The sequence below is a fragment of the Balaenoptera musculus genome, chromosome 10 (assembly GCF_009873245.2).
Source record: "Balaenoptera musculus isolate JJ_BM4_2016_0621 chromosome 10, mBalMus1.pri.v3, whole genome shotgun sequence".
Taxonomy (NCBI): domain Eukaryota; kingdom Metazoa; phylum Chordata; class Mammalia; order Artiodactyla; family Balaenopteridae; genus Balaenoptera; species Balaenoptera musculus.
This window is the reverse complement of record NC_045794.1, coordinates 15,308,501-15,327,142: the sequence shown is the minus strand read 5'-3', so window position 1 is coordinate 15,327,142 and position 18,642 is coordinate 15,308,501. Positions and strand designations below refer to the sequence as shown.

The following is an 18,642-nucleotide window of genomic DNA, read 5'->3' as shown; positions in this document are numbered from 1 at the left end:
TCTCTCCAGGATGTCATTATATCTGCTCTCCATTATATCTGCCTTTCCTCTTTTTATCTGATTGATTTTTTTAGGTACCCATCCTCCCTTCTGAACTAGTAACAACTGAAATGTATTGCCCTTTTCTGTTACCTTTTTCAAGAGAAACTGGATTGAAGTCCATCACCTTTTTAACTTTATAGTTCTTTCTCCTGGCTCTTAACATCTCATTTCCCCTTCATATCTGCCCAGCTTATGTTTTAAGATCCCAATATTTCTTTCAAGGAAATATCATTGTCATTACTACTCTGTTTGACGTCTTTTATTTGATTTTCCTTCTTCTATTACTTTTGTTCTGATGGTAAGAAATTTCAGTTCCTTCTTGATTCCTGGGGTAAATCAGAATTTCAGAGCCAGAGGCTGACGGGCATAGACCTTTAAATTGCTTTCCCAGTTTTGGGGCATTTAATAATCTCAGTCAGTTATATTTTGACCTCAGCCTAGGAAGAGGGCATATTCTCTTTATAAAAAGAATCCCTATTCTTTTTGATTTAAATATTAATAAAATCCACATCCCTTCTATGATTGGAGGCATGGTTCAAACCTCCAAACTCTAATAATTAGTTTCTTTAATTTTCAAATACAGAGTCTCCTTGAGACTGTGTTGTTTCTGTAACCTAAGGCTGTGGACATGACACACGAATTCAAGTTTGGTCTTGTTTCCTTCACTGCTGTTACCCTAAGGTCACTTCAAAATAACACACACGCACACACACACACACACATGAACATGAACACAGTTTGAGGAAGTTGATATAGTAGGCAAGCATACATGTCTCTGGAGTTAAGAATTTTAAGCTTTAACTTTACTAGAGCTTGTAGCACACTTTGAATTCAGCTACTGTTCAAGATTTCTGGCCTAGTTGTTTTGAGATGTAGCTGAGAAATCCATTAAAGAAAGAAACCGAATTTTTTTTTTTATCACCTAATGCTTAAAAAGCTTATTTAAGGAAATTTAAAAAGGGTTATCTTTTTCTTATAGTCTTTTGTTCTAAGGACTAAATCTTACAAGGTCTGTACTCATTAATGCCTAAGGTTTAATGTTATATCCCTTTAATGATAAAAACCAGTCAGTTGGTGCAATCTAAGCCATTATAACCAAGGTTAATTAATCCACCTGGCCCATTCTTACCAAAGCCTAAAGTCTAAGCAGTGTCTCTTGGTCCGCTGAAACTTCTGTGTTAATGCTGTGTTTGCCCCAACATTTTTTTAAGAGAAAAAGCATTAGTTAGGTTTAATTGGTTTATCTAAAATATATTGACAGCATACAGGATCCTATGCTAAGAAATAAAATATATCTTTTTTGTGACACGTGTTACAATATGAGGGTTAAAGTTTCTGGGCAATTGCTTTAATCACTAGAATTTCTCCCACGTGCTATTAAATCTTCACTTTGGGTCTTGATAATGTGTCAATAGTGGTAACTCGTCAATAATCCACTTCCTCTGGGACTCAAGTCCTGACCTTCAACCATATTTGCTAGAAATGAGTCTGTCACCACAACCCCTTCATTGTTTGATAGCAGTAGCCACAGCATATCTGTGATCGTCAGTTTCTTTTAGCCCGTGCTTTTTGAGATGTCTTAGTTTTCTGTGGAAGTTTCTCAGGGATTTTGAAGGTGAGAATGGAGGGGCAGGGGTTGATGGGGTGGCCAACTGTCCAATGCTTCCGGTCCCTCACATCCGCTTAACTTAAAAATCTCCCCTCCTCCCCGGATGTGTGTGTATACATTCCATTCAAGAATTCATCTGAGTGGAAAGTTTATGCTGCTAGGAGGCATTTGAATGTTATTACTCTGTAAAACTGTAATAATCTCCCCTTTCCCTATCTCATTAGACTTCTTATAAAAAGCAAATAAAATATAGATATAAAAAGGTTAAAAGAGCTGTAAAACATGATATGAATGAGAGTTAAGACTAGGAGCCTTGTTTTTCTTGTTCACTGGTGTGTCATTCAATCATTGGTTCAGGCATTAATTTATAAAGGCTTATTGAGCATCTACTACATACCAGATATTTGTCAGGGCTGGAACAACAAAACAAATGAAGATTCAGTGTTAAATTAGTTTGGTAGGGCTGCCGAAACAAAGTACCACAAACTGGGTGACTTAAACAAGAGAAATTTTTTTGTCTCACAGTTCTGGAGGCTAAAAGTCTGAAATTAAGGGGTTAGTTCCTTCTGACAATCTGTTCCATTCATCTCTCCTAGCTTTGGGTAGTTTGCTGGTGTTCCCTGGCTTATAGATGCATCACTTCAATCTCTATGTCATGGTTTCATATGGTGTTCCCTCTAGGTTTGGGTCTGTGTCCAAATTTCCTCCTTTCATAAGGACACCAGTCATATTGGATTAGGAGCCCACCCTACTCTAGTATGACCTCATCTTAACCAACTACATCTACAGTGACCCTATTTCCAAATAAAGCCATATTTTGAGGTTACAGATGGTTAGGACTTATAAATTTGGAGGACACAGTTCAATCCATAACACCTACATACCATCTGCCTAAATTTAAAAGTTATAAATAAAGCTAAGAAGCCATTAAATACAATATGATTTGTTCTCCTTCATAAACACCTGGGAGGACAGCTTTTAATTGAGAATTCTTGGATGTCTTGGAGATCCATGTTGGATTAGGGTGACCTAAAGAGGGCTGCCTCCTCCTCCTGAGCCCTCTATATGCCCTGCTTTTTCTTCCTACCCCGGGTCCTTCCTGCACTGCCAGTGGCCTCATGCACATTTGTGGACATTCCAGCTGACACATTCAAGCTGCATCCATACACACTGCAAGCAGCCTGCCCTCGGCCACCACTAGAGCCTAGGCATTGTTCACCCTGGTGGTGGTGTCTGACGTCAGGTCAGTGGACCCTTAGAAGGCCTGCAAATGCTGTTCAGGCGGGGAATTCAGGGGTCATGTGTACCTAGAATGTGGTCTAGAATGAGACTTTTGGGTGTGGCTGAGCCACACCTGGAGGAAGTAGGCTTCTCCAAGGCGAGGGCGCCAGGGCAAGGACTCCTCTTGCCTGGATCCAATGCTGTACTGTCAGTGAACAAAACTTCTTTAGAGCCTTGTGTTTTAGTGAAAGGATACAAAACATAAATAATAAGCAAAAGAAATAAGTAAATCATATACAATGTTCAAAGGTGATAAGTATATAAGAAAAAAAAGTAGAGCAGAGTGGGAAGGATCTGGCATGTGTCTGGGGACAGGGCAGGTTATAATATGACACAGACTGGTCCAGGCAGGCCTGTCAGAGATGGAAACATTTGACCAAGACTTGAAAGAGGTGAGAGAATAGGCAAGTGGATGTATGGGACAAAAGCACATTTTGGAAAGAAGGAGCTGTCTGATAAAGATTTCAGGGAAGAAGCATGCCTGGAATGAATGTTCAGGGAAAGGAAAGGAGGCCAGTGTTTCTTGAGTGTTTTGAGTATAGGAGGATATAATGGGAGTGAAAATCAGAGAGATGGCCGATGGGAGGCCAGATCACATAGGGCTTTTTAGGTTATTTTAAAGGTTTGCACTTTTACTCTGAGAGTAGAAGCCCCTGCAGAGTTTTGAGCAGAAGAGAGACAAGATCACTCCAATTTCTGTGTTGAGAATAGACAGTATGGGGGGCAGCGTAAACAGAAACAAGGAGAAGGCAATTGTAGTAACTTGGGACAAATTTAATAGGAGTACCTTGAACCAGAGAGGAAGCAGATGGAGAGTGGCAAGTGGTTGGATTTGGGAAAAGTTTTGAAGGCAGAGCTGCAGGAGTTTCTTATGGACTGAATTATACTCAGAGAAAGAGCAAGGAAGTGGGTATCAAGGATGACGTCAAGTTTTTTGCTATTTAAAACTGATCAGGAGTCTAGTTTTAAACATGCTGAGTTTGAGATAATAGATATTCGAGGGGGATGCTGTGTAGGCAGTTGGATATGGAACTCTAGAATTTGGGAGGGGTTCTGGGTGGGAGTTATTATATTTAAATGATATTTATTTTAATGGTATTGTTTTCTTTCTAATTTTACAAGCAAAACATGTTCATTGTGGACAACTAGAAGTACATAGAAGTATGAAAATTAACAATCACCCATAATCCCCAACCCACAGAGATAACCATTGTTAACGTTTTGATGTATTTCCTTTCAGTGTCTACATACCTTTTTCACATTGAGGTGTAATTGACCTAGATCTCTACGTTAGTTCCAGGTGCACAACATAGTGATTCGCTCGATATTTCTATACATTACAAAATGATCACCATGATATGTTTAGTTATCATCTGTCACTATACAGAGATATTATAATTGGCTATATTCCTCATGTTGTACATTTCATACCCGTGACTCATCTATTTTGTGACTGGAAGTTTGTACCTTTTAATCTCCCTCACCTCTTTCATTCTTCCCACAACTTCCTCCCCTCTGGTAACTGCCTATTTGCTCTGTTTTTATGAGTTTGTTCTGTTTTGTTACGTTTGTTTGTTCATTTTCTTTGTTTGTTAGATTAAGTGAAAATCACACGGTATGGTATTTGTCTTTCTCTGTCTGACTTATTTCACTTAGTATAATACCCTCCAGGTCCATCCATGTTGTTGCAAATGGCAAGATTTCATTATTTTTTTAGACTGAGTCATATTCCGTTGTAGGTATACACCACATCTTCTTTATTCATTCTCTGATTGGGCACCTAGGTTATTTCCATATCTTGGCTATTGTAAATAATGCTGAAATAAACATAGGGGTGCATATATCTTTTCTAATTAGTGTTTTTGTTTTCTCTGGAAAATACCCAGAAGTGGAATTGATGGATTGTGTAGTTCTATTTTTAATTTTTTGAGGAACCTCCATACTGTTTTCCATAGTGACTGCACCAATTTACATTCCCACCAACAGTCTATGAAGGTTCCCTTTTCTCCACGTCCTTGCCCACACTTGTTATTTGTTGTCTTTTTGATAGCAACTATTCTGACACGTGTGAGGTGATAGCTCTTTGTGGTTTTAATTTGAATTTCCCTGATGATTAGATGTTGAGCATCTTTTCATGTGTCTTTTGCCTATCTGTTTGTCTTCTTGGGAAAAATGTCTTTAAAAAAGTTCTTCTGACCATTTTTTAAATGGGTTGTTTGTTTTTTTGATGTTGAGTTGTATGTGTTCTTTGTATATTTTGGATTTTAACCCCTTATCAGATATATCATTTGCAAATATCTTCTCCCATTCAGTAGGTGGCCTTTTTGTTCTGTTGATAGTTCCTTCACTGTGAAAAACTTCTTAATTTGCTGTAGTCCCATTTGTTTACTTTTGCTTTTGTTTCCCTTGCCTCAGGAGACAGATTCAAAACAATAAGCCTAAGACCAATGTCAAAGAGTATACTACCTATGTTTTCTTCTAGGATATTTATGGTTTTAGGTCTTACACTAAGTCTTTAATCCATTTTGAGTTTATCCTTGTACATGGTATGAGAAAGTAGTCCAGCTTGATTCTTTTGCATGTGGCTATCCAGTTTTCCCAACACCACTTATTGAAGAGGCTGTCTTTTCCCCATTGTATATTCTTGCCTCCTTCATTGTAGATTAATTGCCCGTATAAGTGTGGGTTCATTTCAGGGCTCTCTATTCTGGTCCATTGATTGATGTGGGGTTTTTTGTGTGTGTGTGTGTGTCACTACTACCATACTATTTTATTACTGTAGCTTTGTAGAGCATGATACCTCCAGCTTTGTTCTTTTTTCTCAAGATTGTTTTGGCTACTCAAGGTCTTTTATGTTTCCAAACAAATTTTAAAATTATTTATTCCGATTCTGTGAAAAATGCCATTGGTATTTTGATAGGAATTGCATTGAATCTGTAGATTACTTTGGGTAATATGGTTATTTTAACAATATTAAATCTTCCAATCCATGAGCACAATATATTTTTCCATTTGTTTGTGTCATCTTCACTTTCTTTCATCAATATCATATCATTTTCTGAGTACAGGTCTTTTACATCCTTGGTAAGATTTATTCCTTGGTATTTTATTATTTTTGATGCAATTGTAAATGGGATTGTCTTCTTAATTTCTCTTTCTGATAGTTCACTGTTAGTGTATAGAAATGCAACAGATCTCTATGTTAATTTTGTATCCTGAAACTTTAGAGAATCCATTGATGAGTTCTAATAGTTTTTTGATGGTATCTTTAGGATTTTCAATATACAGTATCATCTTAACTGCAAACAGTGACAGTTTTACTTCTTCCTTTCCAATTTGGATTCCTTTCATTTCTTTGTCTTTTCTGATTATTTGTGGCTAGAACTTCCAATATTATGTTAAATAAAATGGTGAGTATGGGCATCCTTGTCTTGTTCCTGATCTTAGAGAAAATGCTTTCAGCTTTTACTGTTATGTTAGCTGTGGGCTTGTCATATACGGTCTTGATTATGTTGAGATATGTTTCCTCTATACCCACGTTGTTGAAAGGTTTTTATCATAAATGGATGTTGAATTGTGTCAAAAGCTTTTTCCACATCTACTGAGATGATCATATGATTTTTATTCCTCAGTTTGTTAATGTGGTGTATCACATTGATTGAGTTCCACTACTCTGTCTTCCAGTTCATTGATTCGTTCTTCTGTATCATGTAATCTACTGTTGATTCTTCCTAGTGTATTTTTTGTTTCAATTATTGTATTCTTCAGTTCTGTTTTAGTTTTTTACATTTTCTAACTCTTTGTTGAAATTCTTACTGTGTTCATCCATTCTTCACCTGAGTTGTTTATAATCATTACCTTGAACTCTTTATTGGGTTGATTGCTTATCTCTACTTCACTTGGCTCTTCTTCTAAGGTTTTATCTTGTTCCCTCATTTCAGAAATATTCCTCTGCCACCTCATTTTGTCTGACTCTCTGTTTTTATTTCTAGGTATTCCGTAAGTCAGATATATTTCCTGATCTTGGAAAAGTGGCCTTATGTAGGAGACATCCTACTGGGTCCAGAAGCACACTCCTCTCTATCACCAGAGCTATATACTCTAGGAGTGCCCCCTGTGGGGGCTGAATGGGCCCTTCTGTTGTTGTGGGGCCACCTACTGTGAGAGTGTTGGTAGGCGTGACCAGCCCCCAGCCTGATTGGTGTCAGCCCTGCCTAGTGCAGTGGCTGCCAGCTGCTGGTGGGTGGGCCCAGGTCCAGATGCTAATAAGCTAGAGGGAGTGCTCCAAAATGGCTCTTGCCAGCACCAGTGTCCTTGTGGTAGTACAAGCTCTCAAAGGCTGCCACCAGCATCTATGCCCCCAGGGTGAGTTCCAGTTATAGCTTGCCTTTCCAGGAGGCTCTCCAAGATCAACTGGTAGGTCTGACCTGGGGTCCTTTCAAATCACTGCTTCAGCTCTAGGTCTCAGGGCATGTGAGAGTTTGTGTGGGCCCTTTAAGAGCAAAGTCTCTTTCCTACAGCCCTCCAATTCTCCTGAATACAAGTTCTGCTGGCCTTCAAAGTCAGATGTTTTGGGGGGCTCATCTTTCCAGTGCAGGGCCCCTGGTCTGGGGAGCTTAATGTGGGGTCAGACTCCTTGATCTTTGGGGGGAATGTCTGCAATTGTGATTATCCCCCCACTTGTGGATCACCTACCCATGGGTGTGGGTGTTGACTATACCGTGTGTCCATTCCTCCTATTCATCTCATTGTGATTCCTTCTTTCTATCTCTAGTTGTAGATATTTTCTGCTAGTCTTCAGATTGTTCTCATTAATAGTTGCTCTGTATGTGGTTGTAATTTTGGTGTGCCTGTGGGAGGAGTTGAGTTCAGAGTCTACCTACTCCACCATCTTGGCCACTCCTTGGGCTGAAGTTATAAAACTGGGAAACTGGGAATAATCAGCATACAGATGATATTTAAAGCCATCAAAATAGATGAGGTCACTAGGGAGTGAAAGCTGATGGAGAAGAGGACCAAGGAGTAAGTCCTGGACACTCCAACACTGGAGACTGTGGAAAAGAGGATGCTCCTTCACAGAAGACTGAGAAGGAGGGACTCATGTTATATAGAAGGAAAGCACAAGAGGGTGTTGTGTTCTGGAAGCCAAATGAAGAGTATTGAGAAAGAGAGTTATTGATTGTGTCAAATACTGCTGATAGGTAAGCTCAGATCAGGGCTGGAAATTGACCTTTGGATTTAGCTATGTGGAGGTCAGAAGGGACCTTGACAAAAGCAGTTTCGTTGAAGTGTTTGGGACAAACACCTCCTTGGAATGGTCTGAGAGAAAATGAGAGGAGAGAAACTGGAGGCAGAGATTAGAGAGAATAGTTTTGAAGAGTTTTGCTATAAAGAAGATCAGGCCAATTGGATGAGTATTTGGAAGGGAGATGGAGGTGCCAAGAAGTTTTTTATGATGCTTGTACCATCATGTAACCATGTAACATCATGGTTGTATGCCGAAGTGAATTATCCAGTAGAGAATAAAGAAATGATGCTTTTGAATAGAGGAGAGTTTCAGTAATGCTTGTGAGTAGGTGAGAGGGGCTGGGATCAAATGTACAAGTTGAGAGATTGGTTATGGTTAGGAGCTTGGGTCATTTTTCCATGGTAATAAGTAGGAAGGAGGAACATAGAATCTGCTGGGCAGGTAGATGTGCTAGTGGAATAGGTAGAGGTTTTCTTTTGACTGATTCCAATTTCTAAGTGAAGTAGGAAACAAAGTCATCAGCTGAGAGTGAGGATTACAGTAGAGGGTGATGAGGTTTCAGCAGAGAGAAGGGTGAGGAATCACTATCTGTTAGAAAAGGGAGAGTGAGTGGACCTGAAACATAGAACCATTGCCCAGAGCATTATGGCTTACTTGACTCACATGATCATGTGTTTGAAACAAGACTATATCAAAAAAAAAAAAAAAAAAAAAAACTACATCAACCCATACCAGGCACTCAAATATTTTCAATGAATAAGTGTACAGTCTTTTACATGTTTACATGGTTATGCAGATGACCATATAAAAAATTACTTTTTTATCCACACACAGGAAAACACTGAGTAAAGCAAGGGATTTAGTAATTTAATTGGAAGAAATTTTTAAAAAACGATTTGATCCTCTTAAAGAATGTGGCATAGTGCCTTGAGTTATACCTACTTTGCAGGTGGAAATCTGCAGGATTGTTTACTCTGGTCATGATGAATATGAAAGTAGGTTCAGAAGTAAGAAAACTTTTTGTTGTGCATAGAAGAGGTTTTGATCAGAGGGGAGAGTTTCAGAGTTTGAGATCTTTGAATTAGCGGATAATGAAGTTTAAAATGTGATAATGCCTCTGTTTGGGTGAAATCCAGTGATGATGAATTGATTGGTGCTGAAGAGGGTGAAAAACTACAAAGTTTCTTCCAAAAATTGCATTTAAGAATTTCAGGCATTTATGTTTGTCTTTTCTGACAGAAATTAATACAACATTCTTCTAGAGCTTACTAATCCCCTCAATAAGATTATAAGTGGATATGTAGGTATATATATTTAATTCAAATTTTAAACATTTGTTACAGATGTACTTAGGTCTTGAAGTAATTGATGAGATTTATTTATTTGCTTGTCTTTTTTTGGAAAATACATTTAAAGTATTGCTTTTAACTGTAGGCACATAAAACGTGAACACATGTTTGATTTAAAAGACACATTAAATGTCCTTTTTTAAATTTTATACATTGAATTTTACACAATCAATTGGAAAAAAGGTTCTAAGAAAACAATGAAACACAGGTAGAGAATAAATAACTATAAAAGACTGATTCTGATTTATTTTCTTTGTGTCCTTAGTACACCATCATGCTACCTTTTTTTTTTTTCTTTATTTATTTTTGGCTGTGCTGGGTCTTCGTTGCTGCGAGAGGGCTTTCTCTAGTTGCTGCAAGCGGGGTCTACTCTTCGTTGTGGTGCGTGGGTTTCTCATTGCGGTGGCTTCTCTTTGAGGAGCACGGGCTCCAGACGCGCGGGCTTCAGTAACTGTGGCACGTGGGTTTAGTTGCTCCGCGGCATATGGGATCTTCCCGGACCACGGATCAAACCCGTGTCCCCTGCATTGGCAGGTGGATTCTTAACCACTGCGCCACCAGGGAAGTCCCCACCATGCTATCTTTGATAACAAAAATGTCCTGATCTTGTGGTAGAGAGGCCCCAAAGTGAAAAAAATACGAGTAATGAATGCGTATGTTCACAGCAATGCTTAAATTATACTGTTTCCTAGTGGATACCATTTTTCTTCCTTGAGTGGGACACTACAGAGTTGGATATTAATTGCTCCTACAAAGGTGGTTTTGCTCTTTACAATAAGCATTAAAACATGTCCTTGGAGCTCTGTGACTTCATCATATACTACCTAAAAAGGGAGAGAATAATGAGAATATAAATCAGATACGCTTAAATGCATCTTTTAAAAAATACTGCTTTTAACAAAAATATTTGCACGCTGATATCTTGTACCTTGGAATGGACAGGTTAATGTTAGAATCTTTCATTTCTAACTCTAATTCTGAAGAGCTAAAGGTTCTGCTAACATAAAGGAGTTTTAATGGCAGAATATTTCTCTAAGAAGCTTAGAATTTACTCTGATTCCATTAAAAATTGTCTATCCCAAATTTAATGACTGTAAATCATCCTCTAGGAATAAATTTAAATACCTGTCACCTTTCAACTGTCCTTGGATTTATTGTGCAACATGGGACCTTGAACACTATCTTTCTTTGTTGAAGGCTAATGAGGAAAGCAGACCAATCTCCATGATTTCCTTGTGTTAATTTAATGGAGTACAGTATTTCCTTCTACATGTGAAGCACTCTATGGTTACTTTAATTTATTTAAAATTGTTTAATTTTTAGTTATGAAAATATATGCTCATTAAATAAAATATGGGGATGAAACAAAAAAAAGAATAAAAAAGAAAGGAAAGATTTCTATTTCTACCATTAGGAGATAAGTACAGTTAACACTTTGATGCGTTTTTTGTTTTCTATATATAATTACTTTTTAAGAATCTGAGCTGTAATTATGTTGTGTGTATAGTTTTGTGTTTTTCTCTTTTTCACTTACTAGTCATGTAACTATTTTTAAAAAAGAGAGCTGTTCAACTGTGTGTTTTATAATATCCAAGAAGTAAGTCACAGGCATTACCACTGGGTGCCTGCAGTGGTAAAGAAGCTTTAAAAGTGTAGTACTATCAAGAAATTAGTTATACGTCAGAGGAGGGGAGAGCTGTGTATAGACCCAATATGGTTGCCAAGGAAACTCCTTATAACACATTTGGAGGAGTTTCATATGATGATACAAACATGCTTGCTTTTTACAGCTAAACTACAAGATAGAAAGAAGCGTTCTCTATATATGCAAAAAGGAATCAGAGGAAACAAATTGAGAGGAAAGGCCTTGGAATCCACTGGGAGGCCTGCTCGGTGTGTAAGGATGCAATTTCTAGCCCATCGTACCGCATTTGCCTACCATTTACGAACCCATTAATTTATCAATGAAATTCCATTCAAGATCAATCTGTTAGCTGCTCTGAACAATGATTTACTTATCAAGTAAATAATAATCCAGTCAAGGGAATGAGATACAATATAATATGCTAATCCAGTCTACTCTGCTTCGTGTGACATCTCCTGGCTACCAACTCTTCTAGAATCCTGCTCCCATTCCAGAAAGGAGATTACCTTTTAAGTTTCTTAGGACAGCTGATTCAAATTATTCCATTTAATTTATTGAGTTCCCCTGGATAGTAAAGGATTTTAAGGGCTGCCTTAAAAATTTCAAAAGCCTACCAATGTAATTCATCTTTCATCGCAAAGGCATGCTCAACGTGGACCCCGTGAACCACTCTTGCCTCCTGAATGCTTATCTTCCCAGGACTTCAGAGTAAGCTCCTTTCCTTTTCTCTACAGTGGTTATTTTGAACTGTCTAAATTATCCTCCATTTTCCTCCCCACAACACGTTCAGCAGATGAACTCATCTCCTATTTTACAGAGAAAATAGATGAAAGGGCCCTCGAAGTGTTAGTGTGTGTGAAGAAAAATGGAATAATTCCAAGCATTAGGCCTTTGGAAAAGTCTGGCTTAAGAACTCTGTGAATCATATAAATTAGTGCTAAAGATGTAACTTTCTAAGAAACATATCAGTATCAATGATTCATATTTATATAAATCTGTTGTCAACTCCAGTTCTTCCTCCATTTACAATGGGGTTACATCCTGATAAACCTATGGTAAATTGAAAATATTGTAGCCGAAAATGCATTTAATATACCTAACCCACCAAACATCATAGCTTAGCCTAACTACCTTAAACGTGCTCAGAATGTCTCATGTAATTTATTGGATACTGTACTGAAAGTGAAAAATGGAATGGTTGTCTGGGTACCAAATGGTTGTAAGCGTATTGGCTGTTTACTCTCGTGATTGCGTGGCTGACTGGGAGCTGTGGCTCGGCATCAGGAAAGAGTATCCTACCACATATCGATAACCTGGGTATCTAGTCTTTTCACCAAATGATTTAATATGTATTGTGCCTTAACATAAACAGAACCAAAAATGCACAGCTCTTTTAATTTCACTTTATAATACTTTTTACCCATAGGCATGTGTCAAGTCTTCATTGCCTTCTGACAAACATTGAATTTGTAGGTTTGAAATTGTCACATCAAGTAGAAAAACACTGTTTAGGGTAATTTAATTAAGTAGGATAATATCTAAGAAAGAAATACAATGTAAACTATTATATATAGAATGGTTAAACAATAAGGTCCTATTGTATAGTACAGGGAACTATATTCAATATCCTGTGATAAACCGTAATGGAAAAGAATATAAAAAAAAGAATGTCTATATGTGTATAACTGAGTCACTTTGCTGTACAGCAGAGATTCGCAGAACATTGTAAACTGGCTATACTTCAATAGAAAAAAAGGAAGGAATACAATGTACAACATACATTGACTATAACAATATAATTCTGTTTTAAAATAGAATCTGTATTTCTAATGAATCATTAAAAAAATAATGGTTCTTAACCAGATGCCAAAGGTCGTAGAGTAGAAAGAGCAATGGCACTGGAGTCAGAATCCCAGCTGTGCTTATTAAAGGCTGTAGGGCAATTCCAGCAGCGCTCCGACCATCAGCCCTGCCCCATCCTGAGACCAGTCATGTCTACCACAGGGATTTGCATGTGAGAGGCGTTCTTAGGAAGACTGCTGGCAATCCTATTGCGAATCACTCTGGGAAGTGTCAAGGTGACAAGTTTGGCCCTGTATCAGAGCTTTAGTATCTGCAGGGTGGATACTAAAGGGACACTTGGCAGTGGTCCTGACCCAGCCTTTCTCAGAATATTAGGGAGAAAGAGGGTTATGAATAACAATTGAACGGACTATTTTCATGAAAAGCTTTTTAAGGTGACGCGATGTAATATTCACTTTGTATTCCTCTAAGAGATTTATATAAGAAGGGGAGTGAGGTTGTTCTCTCCCACTTCCCAGACCATTGCCTGGCTTTGGCAGTTTGAGAAATCCCAGAGTGGCTGATGTAGCAGTACACAGGAAGCAAAGCAGGGGGAGAAGTTAAAAACAAGGTAGGTGCCATGTGATAACTTACTGGGCTCCTTAGAAAGCACATACAGTTGGCCCTCTGTATCCATGGGTTCTGCATCCATGGATTCAGTCAACCACAAATCAAAAATATTCAGGGAAAAAATTCCAGAAAGTTCCAAAAAGGAAAAGTTGAATTTCCAGCAACTATTTACATAGCATTTACATTGTATCAAGTATTGTGAGTAATCTAGAGATGATTTAAAGTATATGGGAGGATGTGTATAGGTTATATGCAAATATTATGCCATTTTATATAAAGCACTTGGGCACCCATGAATTTTGGTATCCTCGGGGCTCCTGGAACCAATCTCCCTGCAGATAAAAAGGGATGAGGGACGACTGTATAAGGTGTTGCTAAGAATGCACAGAAATAATTGAGGGATTTGGCACAGAGATGGGGGTCTATATCACAGCTGAGGGGGAGAGAAAGTAAAACCACAGTTAAAACTGGTGCACTTTTTTTGCATTTGTTATAAATAAAGATTTTTATATTGATACACAGCATAATGGGAGAAAAATTAAAATACTGTTAGTGTTTTTCTTCTCATGGCTTTCTAAATTCAACCAGCTTCCCTGTCAAAATTGTTTATATGATGATCATTACTATTAGTCACTTATCCATACACTAATTCACATTTCCTCTCATTTGGGTTATGTATAAATTGGAGTTTGCTACGCATAGACTATGAACTATTGTTTTTGAAACAATTTTAAATGTGTTCAATGTATAAACAGTGTGTGTCCAAGCTACAAGTGTGGGCTGATGGAGAAAAGTATTGCAGTGATTTCTAATCAATGGGCCATGAATGTGTGGGACTCAGAATTATTGCAAGCCGTGAGACAATTTATGGACACAGCAAGCATCATAAAATAATCTCCACACATGTGCATTTACTACTGGTTTTTATAGTACATATAGCTTGAGATAAATAAAACACAAATTTATTTAAACTCCTGGATTGTTAGTGGCTTTTCATCATTATGTGTTTCCTTAGATACAAATGCTGAAGTACAGCATGCAGTCTGAGAAGTTTCTTGATATTCATGTAGGGGGTCTTATACCCAGAACGTAAGGAAACTAGGGATATATAGTTGGGAGGTGTATACCTCTAGCTGTTGACATCATGACAAATAATAAAATGTCAAAATATATTTCCTTACTAAAATATCTATTATTTGAATATATATAAATGTTTGATAGTTTTACATTTTATACAGTACACATAAAGTGTCACTTATAAAACTATCCCAAATATTTAATTCCACAAATCTTTTTAGAAGTAGCTAAGTTTCAAAGATACTAAGAAAGCTAAGACATTTTCCTTGTCCTCAAGAAGTTTTCAATGTACTAGAAGAAAAAAGTCTGTGTAGGAATAAATAAGAGATGGTAAATGTGGCGTAAGAGACAGGGAAGAGAGACTGGTTCTCAGAGTCCATATTTGAGGTAAACCTCAAAGTTGGCAGAGAAGGGCAGGAGGGTGAACAGCTACATGAGCTCTATCACAGAGGTCATAGGGATTATTCAGGGAATGACAAGCTGTCTGATGTGACTTGAGAATATGACTAAGTATGGGGCAATGGAAGGGCATGAGCAAACAAATGTTCCTTACTTATTATTGTCAAAGGTGCAAAAGACATTTAACATAGGAAGAATTGCTTTTTCAATAAATGGCACTGAAATAACTGGCATTCATAGGCAAAAAAAGTGAACCTCAACCTAAACCTCACACTTTCTTCAAAAATCAACTAAAAATGAATAATGGACTTAGATGTAAAATGTAAAACTATAAAACATTTAGAAAAAATATAGGAGGAAATCTTTAGAACTTAGCGCTAGGTGAAGAGTTCTTAGACTTGCCACCAAATATGCAGTCTACAAAAGAAAAAAAATTGATAAACTGGGTCTCATCAAAATTGAAAATTTTTACTCTGTGAAAATCCCTGAGAAAAGGAGGAAAAGTCGAACTACAGACTGGGAGAAAATATTTGCAAACCACACATCTGACAAAGGACTATTATCCATAGTATATAAAGAATCTCAAAAGTCAACAGTAAAAATGAGTAAAAATGCAAACTATCTAATTAGAAAATGAACAAAGACACAAAGAGACATTTCATGAAAGAGGGTATGCAGATGGTAAATAAGCACATGAAAAAAATTCAGCACCATTAGCTACTAGATAAATGCAAATTAAAACCACAATGAGCTATCACTCTATACCTTTCAAAAGAACTAAAATTAAATATAGTGATAACACTAAATGCTGGCAAAGATGTAGAGAAATTGGCACAAACATTGCTGGTGGGAGTGTAAAATGGTACAGAAAAGGAGTTTGACAGTCTTTTGAAAAACTATGTATGGCATTACCATATACCATATACCCCAGTAATTACATCATGAGCGTTTGCTTATGTTTACACAAAAACCTATATATCAATGTGCACAGCAGCTTTGTGTGCAATAGCCCCAAGCCAGAAATAACCCAGATGTCCTTTAATTGGTAAACAGTTAAAGAAACTGTCATACCTCCATGCCATGACTACTACTTAGCAGTGAAAATGAACAAACTATTGATACATGCAGCTACTTGGATGGATCTCTAGGGAACTATGGTAAGTGAAAATGTAACAAACTGTATGATTCCATTTACATAACATTTGAAATGACAAGGTTATAGAGATAGAGAATAGATTAATAGTTGCCAGGGTTTGGGGATGGGGCGTTAGAGGGAGAAGAGTGTCTGCGGCTATAATAGGGTAGCACCAGGAATCACTGTGATGTAATGTTCTGTACCTTGACTGTGGGGGTGATCACACAAACCTACACGCGTGACATAGATGCACAGAACTAAACATGCACACATATACATAAGAACACATATAAAACTGGAGAAATCAGAATAAGGTCAGTGGATCGTATCAATGTCAATTTCCTGGTAGTGATATTGTCAGCAGTCAGGCAAAGTGTTACCATTGCAGGAAAGTGGTTAAAGGGTATTTGAATTCTCTATATATTATTTCTTCCAACTGCTTGTGAATCTACAATTACCTCAAAACAAAAATTTTTTTGAAAAAGTATATAAGGATGATATTGGTCCAGAAACAACTCAGGAAAATTACTGAGTCAAATTTGAAAGGCTGTGAATGCCACACTTGGGATTTTGGATATTATTCAGTAGGCAGTAAGGAACATTTGAAAAAAGTTAAGTAGGAGAATAATAAATATGAGTAGTTTTTGACACCTTAGATAGAAATTTGAATGATTTAATTGAAAAACACAAGATAGGAGGCTGATAGGAGGCTATTATATTAGCGAAAGTTGCAAGGCCTTCAAACAAAGAAGTAGCGATGGGACACAGAGGAGAAGATGGATTGAAGAGGCAGGTGGCTGCACAAGTAGAACTGACAAAACTTGGGGATTAACTGGACTTGTGAGTGAGGGAGAGGGTGATGTCATTAGAAAGTTTCTTCCGAGGAGATGGCAAACAGAGTAGGAAAGCCTGGTTTAAAAGTGCGTAGGAGGCATCCTAAAGGGGCTCTTTAATAATCAGGTAGAAGTATAGGTTTAAAGCTTGGGAGAGAAGCCAGGGTTTGAGGAATAAATTCAGATGCAACCTTCAAGTGATAAATGAAAATTTATCAACAAATGAAAATTTGTAGATACATAAGATGCTTTTGAGTGTATATATCAAGAGATGAGGGTAGGTCATGGAACTCCAGCAAATAAATATTTTCAGAGGAAGAATGGCAATGAAGGAAAATGAGAGCGTGGTTAGAGAAGATAGAAGGGAATTAAGAAAAGGTAGAACTCAATGAAGTAAGTCAGAAAGAGAAAAACAAATACTGTATAATATTGCTTATATGTGGAATCTAGAGAAATGGTACAGATGAACTTATTTGCAAAGCAGAAATAGAGACACTGATGTAGAGGACAAATGTATGGACACCAAGGGGGGTAAGGACAGGTGGGATGAACTGGGAGATTGGGACTGACATGTATACACTACTATGTATAAAATAGATAACTAATGAGAACCCACTGTATAACACAGGGAACTCTACTAAATGCTCTGTGGTGACCTGAATGGGAAAGAAATCCAAAAAAGAGGGGATATATGTAATACCTATAGCTGATTCACTTTGCTGTACAGCAGAAACTAACACAACATTGTAAAGCAACTATACTCCAATAAAAATTAATTATGTTGATTAAAAAAAGAGAAAAGGTAGAACTTAAGAAGCAAAAGGGAGGTGTAAAGAAAGAGGAAGCAGTTAACAGTGCTGCTGTCTAACTGTTCCGGAGAGGAGAGCCTGATGGCTCATTGGATTGAGCAATTAGGAGTCTTTTGATGCCATTTGAATAAAACAGCATCAGTCAAGGTCAGAATCCACATCGCAGAGGATTAAAGGGTGAGAAGGAAGTGATGAACCGAGAGCAGGAAATGTGTTAATTTTGCAAAAGTTTGGAGGTGATAGCGAGGGAAAGAAAATTTGGATGCTTTAGAAAGGCTGACTTGAAGGGTTTATTTTGTTTTGTTTTTTTAAGATTTCTGAGTTGAGGATCCAGTGGATGAGATAGCCTTAAGAAAAGGTGAGCATATAATTAAGTGAGCAAGGTACAGAGGAGATGGGAAAGGATGGAATCAAGAGAATAAATGTAGGGTTTGCCTTAGACAGAATTAGGAGATCAGATGTTCAAATCATATACTACAAATGAATTAGAGAGCTATATAAAATATAAATTAACTTCAATATAATTTGTACTTTGTACTTCTTTATTTTTTTCAGTGTTTCAAAAGAGATTTTATAAAGTTTATTGCTATACACAGGTTAGACTATGATAAAGTTATTAGGTAAGGAAAACCAGGTAAAGAAAAACTTGTTAGAGAAAATGAGGTGGAGTCAGGGATAATGTTAGTAGGTGAAACAAATGCTGTAAAGTCTTGGGCTTTTGATGGAGGCTAGCCACAATTTGAAAATTGGTTCATAAGCACTTTGAAAGCAGTATCTGTATTTTCCAGTTCCTATAGCATCAA

The 18,642-nt window shown here is 37.4% G+C and overlaps 1 protein-coding gene across 1 annotated transcript in view; it reads right to left on the bottom strand.

Moving 5' to 3' along the window:
* Positions 1–10,050: 10,050 nt before the first annotated feature.
* Positions 10,051–18,642, bottom strand: part of PIK3C2G (phosphatidylinositol-4-phosphate 3-kinase catalytic subunit type 2 gamma) — a 354,208-nt gene continuing 345,616 nt past the window's right edge. Inside the window, exon 32 of the mRNA XM_036866811.1 lies at positions 10,051–10,353. Coding sequence (XP_036722706.1) covers positions 10,201–10,353 — 153 coding nt within the window. The 3' untranslated portion in view covers positions 10,051–10,200. The remainder of the gene's footprint in view (positions 10,354–18,642) is intronic.